This window comes from Geospiza fortis, unplaced genomic scaffold (assembly GCF_000277835.1).
Source record: "Geospiza fortis unplaced genomic scaffold, GeoFor_1.0 scaffold16, whole genome shotgun sequence".
NCBI classification, from domain to species: domain Eukaryota; kingdom Metazoa; phylum Chordata; class Aves; order Passeriformes; family Thraupidae; genus Geospiza; species Geospiza fortis.
This window is the reverse complement of record NW_005054302.1, coordinates 4,022,948-4,038,760: the sequence shown is the minus strand read 5'-3', so window position 1 is coordinate 4,038,760 and position 15,813 is coordinate 4,022,948. Positions and strand designations below refer to the sequence as shown.

The window sequence follows — 15,813 nt, the reverse complement described above, 5'->3', positions numbered from 1 at the left end:
GGCGGCCGCGCGTCCCTGAGCCCGCCCGCAGCGGCGCGGGGAGAGAGAGCTCGTGTGGGACAGGGACCGAAAACAACAGCCTGAGAAACCACGGAAGGTGCGGGGCGGCAGCAGTCCCCAGGGATGGGAGTCGGGGTCCGTACGGGGGGTGGATTGCAGGCAGGGAGTGAGTATGGGGAGAATTGCAGTAGGGAGAAACCGTCCTTGGATGGTGCGTGCTCAGGAGGGAGGTGGGAGAGCAGCAGTGGTGGGAGCTGTGAGCTTCCTGCGGTACCCAGCCGTGGTGGGAGCTTCCTGCGGCGCCCAGCAGTGGTGGGAGCTTGGGAGCTTCCTGCGGTGCCCAGCAGTGGTAGGTGGGTCGGAGAAGCTGAGCAGTGCAGAGCAGGCTGCTGGTCTGTTCCATTTAGATTTGCTTTTCAAGGAAGAAATAGGTGTGTAAGAATCCAATACAGCATAGGTGAAGTGTGTGTAATGTCTGTGACAGGTGTATATGATATGGTTTCTGTGTCTATCACTTCCAATTTGCTCTGCGCAAAATGATGTGAACCTATAGCGTATAGTGTTGGCTCAAGTGATGAACTGGGCTGCCTTGAAAGGTTGAAAGTAATTTGTCTCCTACTTTTTCTTTTTTTTTCTTTTTTTAATGTTAGGCACCATGAGTGGAATGGGAGAGTTCTCCTTGTTGGGTGATAGTAATAGAGAGCTTCCCAGAAATCGAACGAAAGGTGTGAGGTATGTGGATTTCGAGATGGTGGCTTTAATATTATCAAGCTCTGACAGCTCAATTTTGAGGAAATAGAATTGAGAAAATGTAGAAAGTAATGTTTGTGTTCTGCAGTGTTGTGAGACCGTTATGTATGTGAGTAAAAATACTCAGTTTGTGTAAAGTTTCAGTATTGAGAGAGGTTCATGGAAAGGGACATTTTTAATGCAATTTGGTGTGCTGTCAGATACTGTATCATACTGGTCTGTATGTAGTTTTTACAAATTAGCTCTGTTGATTTATTCAGTATGTTTTAAATAACTGTAATGAATGTGATTAAAACTGATTACATAACAATTTATTTGTGCTGGTTCCAGTTACCTGAAATACTGCATGCCTAGCAGCTGTAGTCTCACCTTTATGTATGATGAAGTACTTCCCCAGTTAAGAGAGGATAACAAATTTTTTGTGGTGTGTTTTGTTAACTGCAACTTCTTCATAAAGTCATTTGGTAAAAGTGGATGAGCTTAGCTCTGAAACAGCTGGAAGTCAGAATTAGTTTCTTACCAATATTCTTAATGATCCTAAATCTTTACTTTTACCTCTGAAGGCAATGTCCTAAGCTACTAGAAGAGCATTTTACAGAGCCATATCAGAGAAATGGTGATTTGTGTCATATGTCAAAAACTGCCAGTGCAGAAGGTAAGGCTTTGGGATCTTTTTATTTCCAGCAGTTTTATTGTGTGCACAGTTCACTGTTAATTTTTATTTTATATGATCTGTGAAGAACAGCAGATGGGCTGCTGGATTTGATTAACACATTGTTTATTTGCTACTTACCAGTAGTTAGCAAGAACAATCAATTCCTTTTGATTCCTCTCCAGCTCCTTTTCTTGATGAAGTGATTGTCAAGTTTGTTCTAAAAGAAACCTCATTTTTCTGGGTTTTTCTGCATGAGTAACTTTTTTCCAAGAGTTGAAAACTTGTATGGGATGCGTAGTATTTATGGGTGTTTATGAAGCCATTTTTTTTCCTGTACTTAACTATGTTTTTTGAATGTGTGGGGTTTTTGCCTTTTTTTCCTTTCATACAGTTATCCTGTGCTGAATGTAGTAACGTTTATATATGTATAGCTAAAGATAACAGATAATGCCCTAATCAGTACATGCAAGTCAGTCTTTGTAATTCTCAGCTAAGTTTTACATCTATCCATCTGGATTACTATTCCTAGCTCTTAAATTCTCTTATTAAAAAAAGTCAGGGTTCTAATTCCTGTTGACTTGCTGAATACTGTTTATACTATTTATCACTGTGCTGGTGATAGTATATTCCTGTTGTCTTATGGATTAGGATGCCCTGCAGGAGTGGGTTTTTCTGTGCTTGCTTTTACAGTGTTGCATGGTGATGGGAAGGATGAAGACACTGATTTGTTTTGTTTTGCTTCTGCAGAAGTAAGTTGATCTAAAGCTTTCAGTTCAGTAGTCACTGTGGTGGTGTGAAGTAGCAATTTTATAGGAGCTTGTGAATTTTCATTGAGAGTGATTAAAGCAGGCTCAGGCCCCTTCTGAGTTCAGGATCTGTGCTTTATGACCACCTACGTCCCCAGCAGGTGCTTGCTAGCATTTCTCATTACACAGTGTTGCTGTGTAGTGCACGTCAGCTGTTCAGAGCCTGGGTTTAGGAAGGTGTGCTTTTGCGGTTCTCATTAGTGCCCCTTGTTGCCAGATCTATTCCACCCTCTTGTGTGCACACAGTGTGCAAGAGAACAACTCATTAATATGTACGTTTTCTGTACATAAAGATTTAAAAGATACTGAAAAAAACAACTTCACTTTGCCCAGTAGTGCGTAGATTTTGAGGTTTTCTGCTTCTGCATCTTAAAAAAAAAAACTTGCCTATGACATGTTAATGCCATTGTTTCATCGAAATTTATATTTTGGACAAACATGAAATGCCCTTTTTTCCTCTTATGAAATTCAGGTTTAGTATTTATTGCAAAATTCAAGCGAGTCAGATCTTTGGCATTTAAACCCTGAAATTAGGCCTGATTGAAAAGGTACATTGTAGAATCTGGTTCAGGAATCCAGTGCGTTATGAGTTTTGCATAATAATGGAGAAAATACTGAGTGCAAACAGGAAGTTGGGATTCCTTTTACTTGGAACGCTTTTTATTTATCACAAAGGTGCACTGATGGCTACAGATGAGATGTTCCACTTTGGAGCTCTTTCCTTAGACCTCCCCTTGTACAATTCAACAGCACTTATTTGAAGCTTGGTCTAATTGAAATGGTGGGCAGGGGTGGATACTGAAGGTGAAAACAGGTTTATAGAATATCTTTCCCTGGGATTTGGCTGTAAGCCTGTGGTTTAACTTGTTTTCCTTTTCCCCCCTGAATTTAGAACAGAACGGACTTTAAATTTGGGCTGTGTGGCAGCAGCTCAGAAAGACAAGCAAGGTAAACCTTTATTAAATCTTTTCATGTCTTTAAATGCCAGCCTGGGGGAAGATTTAACCAAGTAAGTGATTCCAGACACTTTCCTTGGGCTGATTAGTGTGTTCTTTAAACTTCACTAATGTATTGTTGGTATGAGTGTCTGATACTGTGAGAACACATGGAGTACAAGTATAATTTCATTGAGAGGCAGCGAAAAACAAATTGGTTTGGCTTGAAAATGTGTGAAATTGAAAGTTTAAGCACTGTGGTAGATGGCTGATAAGGGTTCAGAGGGAGAAAGATCTGCTGAACTGCCAGGCTGTGGTGGGAAGGACTCTGCCTCCTTCTCCCCAACACCTGCTGATCCCATTGCTCCTTCTGTTTCAATAACCAGTCACAGCTATATGAAGATTATTCCAGCAATATTCTGTGGTCTTATCAAATCTAAAGTACATTCACTTGTTTATTTGCCCAGTCAGTGTGAACCTGAAGGAAGTTTTAAAATGGATGTCTTCCCTCTGCAGTGTTATTGCTGTGGAGATTGATGTTCATGCAAATAAAGATAGTCCCAGAAAATTCTTTCAGGTCTGTTGCATAAGGAAGGAAGATGCAGGAAATTTGTCTTCTGAGTTTGGTGCATGTTACATGCACTGCTAACCTTGCCCAAAGTGAAAGATTTCATGTGTGGCTGTCAGTCTCTGCAGCAGTGTTCTCCAGATGCTCTCACCGTTGGTCAGACACAACAAACAGAGCCCAGGAAGAACAACACAAGGCTTCCTTCCTGGAATAAGGCTGGTTTATGCAGACTGCTTTTGTGGGAGTCTTGTTAGCTGTTGCAGCAGAGCAGCTGGAGGTCATCATATAATAAAACTTAGGAGCCTTCCTAAGATTTTAACAGTAACAAATGAAAAATGAATCCTGGAATATTCACAGTCATGCATTTACTCTCACTGAGGATAAGAATCACTACCAGCTACCAAGGTTTTGTCAGCCTTGCCAAAATTGTCAAATGAAAAATAGCTACATTTAAGGGGATTATAGTAAGAAGATTTTTTTTATGGGGTATCTGCTATATGTGTGAATTCATCTGTTACATAAATAGGTGTGTGTACATGTATTTAATGATGGATTTTTTGTGTAAAGTATTTGTAGGAAGTTTGGTACTTTATTTAAAATGAATAGGTCTTTAATTTTTTTTTTGTTTGCAGGCCCTTCAGTCACAATATCAAAGAGAAAAGTGTTCAGTACCCATTTTCTTCCAATGGTGGGCTGAGTGATGGATCAGCTCTAGCTCCATCATCTGACATGGTATATTAACATGGACTTTCCTTATAATCTCACTTGGTTTGTATATGCTTAGTTTATAGTGCACTTTGTAAAACAAAAAACCCTGCAGCCTTAACAGTTACTTGCTACTGTTCTGTCTTCTTATGGAAGGGATGTGCAGCTACAGTGTTCATAAAATAACTTGACAAAATGAGTGCAGCTCAGACCCCCCAATGAGATCATAGCTGAAGATTGTTAGTTCTATCCAGTTGCTGTGAAATGATGTATTTTGAATTTAGCTTTTCTTAAAAGATACCCCAGGCTTCACAACATTGGCGTTGGGGACTTCTCTAATTGTTTTTAAATTTGGGGCATCTGCAGGGCTCATGTTCACATCCTTAAAACAGTAATTCAGGGCAACAAGGTTGGTGGACAAACGCACCTCTTTAAACGTTCTGTTAAATTTCCTAACCTCGTCTTTCTGAATATGTTTGTGAGGTTTTAGACCAGAGAACGTAAGTCGTGGATATTTTAAAGTGTAAAGGAACTGTATATCAAGTGCCAGTCATGTTTTCTTCTGTGGAGATTGTCCTGTACACTGACCTTGCAAATGTCCGATGTGATTTCTTAGGTAGTTTTGTTACAGTGCCTGTTAAAGTTGAAAATGGTTTCCTTGTATCGGCAAACTACTGGGAGTTAGCTATGTTCTTTTGAGGGGTTTTCCCCAAGTGATATTCCTAAATATTTTACTTTTGTTCTAGGCTGCAGTATTCCCATTCTTCAATCTTCCATGTTTTCTTTTCTCTGTATTAATAACTTCATTTTGCCTTTTTTTTCAGTTACTGTTTTAATTTGTTTTTTGTATGTGAGTATGCAATTAAATTGTTTCAAGAAACAAATTTAGCTCTGTTTCAGAAATACTAATTTCAGTGGAAATGTTCTCAGTGGAATTCATATGAGCCAAGTATTTTGTGCCTGATGGCCATTATGGAGCTGCTCAGAGTCTTCGCATAGCTCATCAGTCATCCACATCAAATGCCTCTGTCAAAATGGCCAATGGTTGTAGGCCATCTTGTCTTCTAGTTGTGTAAGCAACTTTTATGTTCATTGGCAAACTTTTCCTCAGGAGAACAACACTGGGCAAGATATTGATGAAGCTTTGGGCATAGCTGTTAGTAATCTTGGCCACTTCCATGATGCAAGCAAGGTGGGTGAAATTTAGTTAAATAAATCATTAAATAATCAGTCCTCTCCTAGACTGAAGGTTTTTGTTGGGAGTAATCACGCATTAACGCATTATTTAAATTTGCTTTTCCTGCCTTTGTTTTGTTACCTCTTTTGTCTTTAACTGTTCCATGTTATTTCTGTGAGTACACAGCCTTGAAGTCCAGGCTACAGCCTGAGAAGTAGTCTGCAGAGGGGTACACGAGCCTGTGCTCAATTTAAAGTTAATAGGTCAATACATACATTTAGCCGAACCATATGCAAGCCAGTCGTTAAGTACTAAGTTTCTGTTTCCTTGGATCAGGGAAAAATTCAACTTTTGTTTTTATTGTAGCAGCTAGTTTAACTTTTTAATTCTGCTGTGCCTCTTTCTGCATTTAAAGGTGGAAAAGATGTTATGAGGGAAGGAGAAGTAAAAAAATGCAACAGAATGTGCAGAAAAATGTAAATCAAGTAATTTGTATGCACAGTATAAAACATAGGAAGAATCCTAAAACACCAGCTATGTTGTTAATAGGTTTTATTAATTAACTTTTAAACTTTATCAATGATAATTAATTTATTTGAACTTTAGCTTTTCTTAAATGTTTTAATGTGCTGTAGAAAAGCTTGCAGTTCTGTCTTTGCCATCTATTTGCATTTTACGTGTAAGATACACAGTATAGAAGTATTTAATGTTTCAAAAACTTAGTTCTGATAAATGTGGTGGGAAGTGTCAGGGAGGCCTGTTTTTCATTACCTTTCTAATGGCCAGTCTTTCTGTTAAGCAAAGCTATGTTGAATTCTTAATTCATACACTGGTAGCATATTGAACTTCCTATTTCAGCAGCTATAATATAATAATGCATGGGTATTATATTATAATACCAAGACTGTGGTCTTGCAACAGGTTTTCAACAAAGACTGAGAAATTGCCAAAGCAGTATTGCGCTATTGAGGGTTTTTTTCCTATAGTCTCTTCATTGAATGTAACTGTAGTGACAAAACTGATGTTTAGCCAGAGGAAGAAATTTTTTTCAATTTTCCCTTTATGCTCACAATGAGTTAAAAAAAAAAACGGTAGAAATCTCAGCATGCTGTTCTTTGTGTATGGTGCAGGTTTGAAGGTCAGGTAAGGAAAGTGAGACATTGAGCCCAAGATCTGTTTCTTCATAGAACTAAAAGATTCAGTGGAAGATTCAAACAGTGCCAGCTGACTCCAAGTTAGAGAAAACAGAGGGTTGTAATGAGCTATAAGTGGTTTAATGTAACTCTATCTGCTGAGGTATCCATCACTGTCTTACTGTTCATTGCTTCTGTTCTGAATTTTAAAAGTAGTAGTAGTAGTATTGTGAGAATAATAAAATAATAATGAAATAATGCATGTTTATTCGTACTGAACAAAATAGGTGCTGGAATACTTGGAGCTCAAAGTAAAGCATAAAAAAGACAAAGTTACAGAAGCTGCAGATAGAACACTTGATGAACTTATTACTCTTCTGTCAAGGTAGTAATCTAGTTTTGTAGTATGGCACGGGTGAGTTACTTTTACCACAAACCTCGTCCTAATTCAGGTGAAAGAGTAAAATTTTGTTTAGAATTTTCTTGTAGCAGTATTTCGTAGTACCTGTCTTTTATTTTTACCCTTTCATTGTGGCATCTTGGAGCTGGTTTGCATGGTTGAAAAACACTAGCTTATGCTGCCTCTGCTCTTAAAAAGATAAGAAAAACTACTCATAATGTTAATTTTCTGAAAAAGCTCAATTTTGTAATACTCTTATTAGTGGATGGCAAGGATAGCAGGGGTTTTTTTTATTTACTTCCTGCACATTTTCAAGCTGATAAAAGCGCAGGGACGCTTCATTTCTGGATTTTCACAAATATTTATGTCTTCAGACTGGGGGGAGAGAGGTATTAAAGCTCAGGTTTCCAGAAGAGCCTCTGAGGGGGATGGTCTTTAATTCTACCTTAGTAGAATTAATTGTAAGATTCAGCTGTTTATTTTTCAGTTGGATGTGTTTGGAAATATCAGGAGGCTGAAATGGAATAGTGCTCTTAATATTTAATTAATAAGTATCTTTTCAGTGTGACCTCCTTAACTTTTGTGGTTCCTCCAATTACAGAGTGCATTTCCCATGCCTGTACTTCTCACTGTTTGGGGGAGATGATCCTGGTGTGTGAGATATATCCACTTTGTATTGTGTGGCTGGCAGCTGTGTGTAACAGTTCAGATTTGAGTCTGTGCAGCTGAGTGCGTATTAAATTCTGTGAAAAGTAATGTTTTTAACACAGGAAAAGGAAATCATTCGCAGAATTAAAGGAGAACATCAACAACTATTGTTCAAGTATTGCAAAAACGAAGGAAATCATCGAAGAGAAGAAGAAGCACTTGATTGGTGCCATTAGGACGGCAAAGGAATTAAAATTTTCACATTCTCTAAGAAACTGTTGTGATCTCACTCAGGTAGTAACATTCTTGCACTGTGAAATAATTTATTTTTAAGAAATACGTTAAAATTTGGATTAGAAGTTTGTGGTCTCAGTTTGCTGACTTCAGTGCTGACATTTTGGGGCTGTTATATTCTTACCCTGCTTCTTCGCAGACACAGAATTTTTATTTGGTCTTAGTCATAAGTTACAATCTGGTAACTAATAGGAAGCAAAGAAAGGTGGTTCTTACCTTGAAGAGTTTGGCATCTGAAACAGGAAATGGAGGGGGAGGATAGGAAAACTGGCACAGTGCTGATCAGTGAAAAGGTAGTGTTTGGATCAGTTCAGTTTCTCAAGCCTTTTCCATTCCAGAGCTCTCCATCCTTTTCACTGAACTACCCCAGAATTCATAGCCACGCTCACTGAATCCTCTTGGTCCCAGGCCTTTACTTTTGTTCTTTCTCCCCATCATATCTGCTGTTCATAGAAACCCATGCTACCTGCCATGCTGTTTCAGAGCAGAGGTCCATCCTCTGAAGTCTCCTGTCTCTGGCAACAGAGAGGAAAGATGCTTGGAGGAAGCATCCAAGAAACTGGGGAAGTTGAAGGTTAAGGATTTTAGTATCAGTAGGATACATTGGGCTCATTACACTGAATAACCATTACCTTATTCTGTCATAAGATTGTGGAACATCTTTAATGTTATTGTAGAGCTTGTGGCAATGTGCATGGGTGTGTACATAGGTGCATTATGTGTACATAGGCATAGGTTGTGTCAGTGAGTTCTACCTTTTACTATTTAAAATTAGGTTTATGTAAAAAAGCTTCCTCTGTTATTTCAAAATGTGCCACTCACTTATTTCATTTGAAGCCTTTGTAGTCCTTGTGTTGAGAAAAGGAATGAATAATTGGTCTTGTCATTCTTTGACGAAATGTGCTTTTCAGAATCACCTACACTACATCCGTTTGTCACTTTCCAGCTGAAGAAACTGGGTCTTCTGTCCCAGACAAGTCTAATCTTTCCTTTTTTTCTGTCATTTACTTCTATCTCACCACTGTGATTTTTTGGGAACTGGCAGCCACCACTCTCCTCTCATAGGCCTGCCTTTTTACTTAGAGATCACTTTCTCGTTTGATATTGAAATAAAAGGAGTATCTGACTTTTGCTTCTGTTTATATGCATAGATTACAGAATCCCAACCATTAAGTCTTACTAAGGCAAGAAGACATATTTCAGAATTGGCTGTTGGCTGAACTCTTGGGGTTTTTACCATAAAATTTAAGGTGTCGTGCTATAGATAAGAGGTGTTTCTATAACTTCCTGTTTAATGGAAACTAAGATTGTACTTCTTAATTTCAGATTATTTATGATTTGAAGTTGCCAGTGGAGACTGAGCTCTCAAGAGTGAAGAATTTAAAGGACAAAATACTTTCAAGGTAAATGACTGGAGTGGGAGATATACAGGAGGTAAAAAGAGGCATAGGTTATCTTAATTACAAAAACTGTTCATGAGACAGTTAAACAGCAGAAGTTGAGCTTCTTCACTTGCGGTTGACTGAAAAACTACTTCAGGCATAAGTATGAACTCTTCACTAAAAGTAGGCAGTAGCCTTCATGTGAGGCATGGGGGAGGAAGCACATACAATTTGCTGAAATATAGGCAAATACATATGCATTTTAAAAACCCTTGACAGACTTCTGCCACTTCTGAAATCCTCCTTTCCTTACAAATAGAAATAAATTGGGAGAATAAGAGCTTCATTACTTTTCAGTGAATCAGTTTCTGACCTTCAGGAAACATAAAATGCTTTTTGGGCTGCTGATGTCAAAAGAAAGTTGTGGAAAATCCCAGTTGCCGTGCTGTCCTCACTGGAAGGCGCTGATGATTTCTGTAGCAGAAGTGAGATAGAAAGTAGGTCACAGCTGAGGTATACCTGTCCCTGTGCAACTTGGTCATAAGGCTGGTCGAGAGTGCTGCAGTTCCTTGTGCATAAAGGCCACACTGGAAAGTGATGGAGGGGCAGGACAAAGATGGTGCTCCTTTGGAACATCTTGGGGCAGGTCCCTATTATATTTCAGGATGTGGAACCTCTCTGGGAATAGAGTGGGGGTGTGATTCTGACTGGCACAGAGAAATGAAGCTTAGCAAGCTGATTCTTTACATGCTAAATGCAAACAATTTTTGTAGGACCACAGAATCATTTAGGTTGGAAAAGGCTATTAGGATCAACCGTTAACCTAACACTACCAGCTCCACCTTTACCACATGTTTAAGTGTAGTGTCTACATGTCTTAAGTCACAGAGACATAGAATGATTTGGTTTGAGAGAGACCTTCAAAAGTTGTGTAGTCCAAGTGTCCTCCAGTAGGCAAAGGCCTCCTCAGCTAGATCAGGTTGCTCAGAGTCCCATCCAGTCTGACCTTAGACCTTTCCAGGAATGGGGCATTTACCGCCTCTCCAGGCCACTTGTTCTGCTGTTTCACCATCCAGGGATGGGGCATTTACCACCTCTCCAGACCACTTGTTCTGCTGTTTCACCGCTCTTAGTGTAAGAAATTCCTTTTATCTACTCTGAATCAACATTCCCTTAGGTCAAGGGATAATGGTTTTAAACTGTTGCAGGAGGCTCTAGAAAATTTGTGTGTGCCTGTGTTTCTGGAGGGTGCTGTAAGATCTCCCTGGTGCCTTGCCTTCTCCAGGCAGAACTGCCCCAGCTCTGTTAGCCCCATGTCTCCAGGGATGGTGACTCAGCCAGTCCCTGGGTGGGTTGTTCCAACATGAGACAAAAATTAAGATCCAGTCTTGTTAGTTGAGTTCTTGAGTTAGAACATGGATAAAGCAATCTATAAAATCCTCTTTTAGAAAATTTAGGCCCTACCTACCAAGTCACTGTTTTGAAGATACTGTCAGTGATGAATGGCAGTTTCAGAGAGGTCTGTTTAAATACATAATGGTAAACTCTCCCAACTTAAAAGAACGCTGAAGCATAACAAAATCCAATTTTTTTTAATTGGAAAACTTTTTGAGAACTTCAGCTGAACAGAGGACAAAGGAGACCTGATGAAGGATAACTCTGAAGGCATTATGTACCTTGTGCCACTCCAAAATTACACCAAAGGTGAAAAAACCACAAGTAGGAGGTGCATAGAAGTTGAGACACATGCTGTAGACATAAAATGTTGCAGAAAAAAGTGATACTTTCCTGAAGGCTCAGCTTGAGAGAAGCCCAGACAACTGTTCAGTACTACTTACATTTTGGTTTTCATTAATTAAAACTGGATAGAAAAGCTAAGGCATTTATTTAAGTTACATTCACAGTTCCATTAGTTTAAATGTGAAAGTGCTTAAAAGATTTTGCTGGTTTTCTTTTTGGTAAAGAAAATAGTTAATAGTGTAGCAATAAACAGAGGCATATATTTTGGACTTGAGTTACAGTTTTGTTCTTTACAAAGGAAAGAAAATTCTTTGTCTCTGTGCAGAATAATATATTGAACTAAACTGAGTATAGATGAGGAAACTGGGTGAATGCTACAGTACTCTGTGCATGAGGGAGAAAGCATAAGACAAGAGTTTTTAAATATGAACATGAAGATAAATGAGCAGCCAAATCTGGTTTTTGTAGGAAGAAATAAACTGGATTAGGTAATTAATCTTACTTTGCCCCTCCATGAATATTGTGCTGAAAAACACCATAGGTCTCAAACTGTCAAAGTGAATTAGGTATTCTTGTAACCCTCTATAATATTTGTTCTCTTCTCTTGAGATTGTTCCTGAACACTTCTGAGATTACATCTTCATTAGAAAATTTGAGAGAGATTAAACATGGAATGACAAGGAAGTAAGTATTCTTTAATGAAAGAGAATAGGTGTAGTAATTTACCTGCTCTAGTGTTAAGTATTTATTGGAGACCAAATCAAAAAAACTGTAGGTGCGTGTGGAGTTCTAAGAGTTTATTGAAGCAAAGCAAATCTTTATATGCTGGTATTTCAATCACCATTCCCGTCAGTCCAGTTGGTGTTTCAGTTCTGACATTTTGGTTTTGCTTGTGTTTTGCCCTAGTATATTTTGCTGAATCACTTAAGTTATCCACATTTTATTTACACTGTATACTTTTCAACTTTGATTGGCACTTAATGTTTCGACCATGGAACCAGTTAGTTTAGTGGTTGCCTTGGCAGTGTTAGATTTACAGTCGGACTCCATGACCTTTTCCAGTCTGTCTCCCTGAGTGCTGTGTCTACTATGTTTCTGCCACATGTAATAGAGATGTTAATTATTTCAGCACATGAAAATGCATGTAAATGAATCTCTAATGAACAGCAAACACTGAAATTGGTAGTATTTCCAGTTCACAGTATAAATACAGATTTTGTCAAATGCCAAAAGAATTTTCTCAAGATTAACAAAGAAAACCCTTTTGTTTTTAAAATTACAATTGATTTTATTTTATTTGGAGGTTTTTGTTGTTCTTTTGTTTATTTGTTTCTGTGGTCTTTGACTAATACTTGAAAAATGGGAATGGAGTTGCTGTTAGTGCTGTTGTAGTTAACACTGAATATGCTAAAAAAGGCTTATTGCATACTGTAATATTTGAAAATCCTACACATGAGAGTGAGTAGTATCTGTTGGTGCAAAAACATCTGATATGCCCTTTTTTTTTTTTCAACATGAGCTATTTTATCACATTATGAACATTTTTTTCAAATAGTTTGTATTTGTACTTGTGTTCTCTGATCATCTAGGTGCGGGTGTAGCTCTTGCAGTAAGCTGTGCCCAAGCATATGTACTGTGTCTCTGACAATTCTTCCTAGGATTCAAGAGTTACAGTACTGGTTTTTTGTTGTCTTGGTATTAAAAAATGTGATTTAGTTTATTTCTAGCAGGTCTTATGAGGCGTTTTTTTAACATAGTGATGCATTCTTAATAAAAGTTCTGCTTTGACTTGTGCTTTTCTAGAAGCAGACTGAATTATGTTAATTTGTCTCCAAATAAAATTTTTCCGAAACACAGTGAAGATAATGGGCAAGACACTCTTATCCTTGATGACCAGGAAGAAACACCTGATGTCATAATAGAAGAAATACTTGAAGATGACTTGGAAGGCAAGTGTCTTAGTACCTCATGCTTTCAGTTTTCCGTTGTTGAGTGTGATCCTGGTTTTCAGTCTTGTATTATGCTGTATTTGGCTCGTGCAAGTTCTTTAATGGTGTCTGTTTCAATTCTTTTGAGGCTTTTTTTTGTTCTCAAGTTTAGCTTCTTGAAAACTTTATCACAAGCTCTCCAAAGAGTATTAAAAGCACTAGCTGCTATATGATGATTTACTTTGACTTGTAAGAGTTTCTGTCGTTAGCTCCTGGAGAATTCTTTTCTGTCAGTTACCTCAGCTTCTTGAATCTTCTCTCAGGCCATAGTCCTATGATATTGGGCAGGAGCAGCTAGGTTCTTCAGCTTTTCAGATTTTTCCCTGGATTTTATTAGTAGGAGTGTAGCTGACAAGTCCATGAAGGGATTCTTCCCCTCTCTTTGAAGACTGAATCTGCAGTACTGTGTTCAGTATTGGACCCTGTGGTACTGAAAGTCACTGTCACACGGGAGGGAGTCCAGCAGAGCCTGCCAGGCTGGTGGGCAGGAGGTGCTCAGGGTCTTAGAGGTGTTTTCCAGCCTTAATAAGTCCATGGTTCTGTATGTAAGACAAGATAGCTGACTCATCACTCTTTGCAGATGGTGACCAGGGGTGATCCAAAAGAGGCTGTGTCCCTATAGGGGAAGTCTTTCAGGTCATTCAGACTTTTTGTTCAGATGCCATCTTTTACACTGGAAATGGCCAAGAGAAATCTTGCATCTCTTCTGGATGTGGCATTTCCTAAACTTGGAAGCACAGTTCTGGATACCTGCTTAGATTGTTTCAGATGCCAGATTCTGTGTAGTCTTTCACCCACGATGTGTTGCAGTTCAGAGGTGGCAGTGCTCCAGGATGTTGCAAGTCTGTCTGGTTGGTGTGCGCTGATCAGTCATGCAGGTGGTGCTCAATTAGATGATGTTGTCCACTCTTTGCAGGTATAAATTATGCTTGTAAGAATTGCATTGTGGAGCTTCTAAAACCCTCTGACCCATTAACAACCTTTGTTGAGTGACTTCAGAAAGAGAAATCTGTCTTTTGCATCCCTAATGGAGTGAAGTACCTGCAGGACAGAGGATTTGAATGCTTAGTCACAAGTCCTGTCTTACATAGGGTCATCTCTTGCCTCGTTCCTTGGTCTTCATGCACTAACACTTAGTACTATAGGAAGGTGCTTAGCATACCTGTTCTTAAAAGTAGAAGTCTTAATCTCTAATTTGCTTTCTATATCTTTGTTAGAAGGAATGAAAACTCTGAATTACCCACTTAAATTCAGGCTACCGCTTTGTGAGACAGCATTTTGTTTTGGAGGGTAGCATAAGGGAGGTAATTCAAAAGAAAAATTCCATCAGGAAGCAAATTTTGGTAATAGTTTGAAACAAGTATGAACAGACTTGTCAGATTAAGATCTGTTTGAGGTCAGATTAAAATCTATTTGAGGTAATACTATCATGATTAATGCAACATAAACTCGATCCTATGCCTGTTAGTATCTGTTGGAGTCACTTGGAGGGTGTTTGATAATTTGTTTTGTCTTACTCAGGTTTGACAGAATTGGTGTTGGTAAGCCATGTTATAAATCCATGCCATTTCTATATTCGGAGATATTCACAGAAGAAAGAAGCATTTGCTTTGCAGACGAAATTAGAAGACTTCTGCTGTAGTAAGAGTTCCTATCTCTTGCCTTCAGACATTTTGGAACTAGGTAAATTGTTAATTTCTAAAGGTCTACGCAGTTTAAAATACTACCTTGCAATATGCCTTCCTTAGTATCATATTCTTTCTTTTTTCTCTCCTCCCTCCCACTCCTTTGTGTGGTAAAGCAGTCTTTATAAAGTTCACTGACTGAATTGAAACAATTCTAGAAAGAAAAATGAAAGACAATAATACATTCTTAAATCATTAAAATTATTTCCTAGTCCACATGTTGATGATGTTACCCACTTCCATCATGTGTTCAGAAAACTGATGAAAAGTATGTAATAACTTTATATGTCAGTGGGGTTTTTGCTGCTTTACTTAGAACTATAGAAAGTTTACCAGAAATTACTTTTTGATACAAGCCAAGCACTTGCTAGCCTTAAAGATACTGTGTAAATGAATGTGAGGGGAACTTCTGGTGGCTACAGAGATAAGATTTACTGTCTTTGTCTCTTCATTGTAGCAGTAGCACTTTTATTACCTGTGTGGAGGATGGGAACAGGGGAGCATTATGCAGAACTGTAATAATAGTTTCAGTGTGAAATACTTTAAAATACTGAATTTAGTCCTTTTGTATTTGCTTCCATATAGGTGCTAGAACTTTCATTAAGAGTAAGGAAACTGGAATGTGGTGCCGTGGAACTATCACTGAACTAATTCCTGTAGAAAGTAAAAATCAGAGGAAGAAGCTTTGTGGTCCAATAAGATACAAAGTGTGTGATATTGCCTTGCTGAAAGTATACCTGATTGATTTTGGAAGCTCTGTAGTTCTGATTTTCTCAGGGTATGTTTATGGAGAGAGGGGTTTTTGTTTGCAGTTGTTGTCTTTACTGTTATTCAAGGTCTCTTCTGAGAAACAAGTCCTTCCTCAACTTCACACAGGTGGAAATCCAGATACCCAAGTGGCTCTGGTATTCTCTTCATACACATTCCCCTCAAACTAAAAAAAAAAG

At 38.5% G+C, this 15,813-nt stretch overlaps 1 protein-coding gene across 1 annotated transcript in view; it reads left to right on the top strand.

The window, feature by feature from the left end:
* Positions 1-88: 88 nt before the first annotated feature.
* Positions 89-15,813, top strand: part of RNF17 (ring finger protein 17) — a 39,947-nt gene continuing 24,222 nt past the window's right edge. The window contains exons 1-14 of the mRNA XM_031066071.1: positions 89-97; positions 651-732; positions 1,314-1,405; positions 2,096-2,154; positions 3,104-3,159; positions 4,347-4,446; positions 5,531-5,611; positions 7,017-7,114; positions 7,900-8,071; positions 9,398-9,474; positions 11,803-11,877; positions 13,051-13,142; positions 14,703-14,864; positions 15,452-15,644. Coding sequence (XP_030921931.1) covers positions 656-732; positions 1,314-1,405; positions 2,096-2,154; positions 3,104-3,159; positions 4,347-4,446; positions 5,531-5,611; positions 7,017-7,114; positions 7,900-8,071; positions 9,398-9,474; positions 11,803-11,877; positions 13,051-13,142; positions 14,703-14,864; positions 15,452-15,644 — 1,334 coding nt within the window. The 5' untranslated portion in view covers positions 89-97; positions 651-655. The remainder of the gene's footprint in view (positions 98-650; positions 733-1,313; positions 1,406-2,095; positions 2,155-3,103; positions 3,160-4,346; positions 4,447-5,530; positions 5,612-7,016; positions 7,115-7,899; positions 8,072-9,397; positions 9,475-11,802; positions 11,878-13,050; positions 13,143-14,702; positions 14,865-15,451; positions 15,645-15,813) is intronic.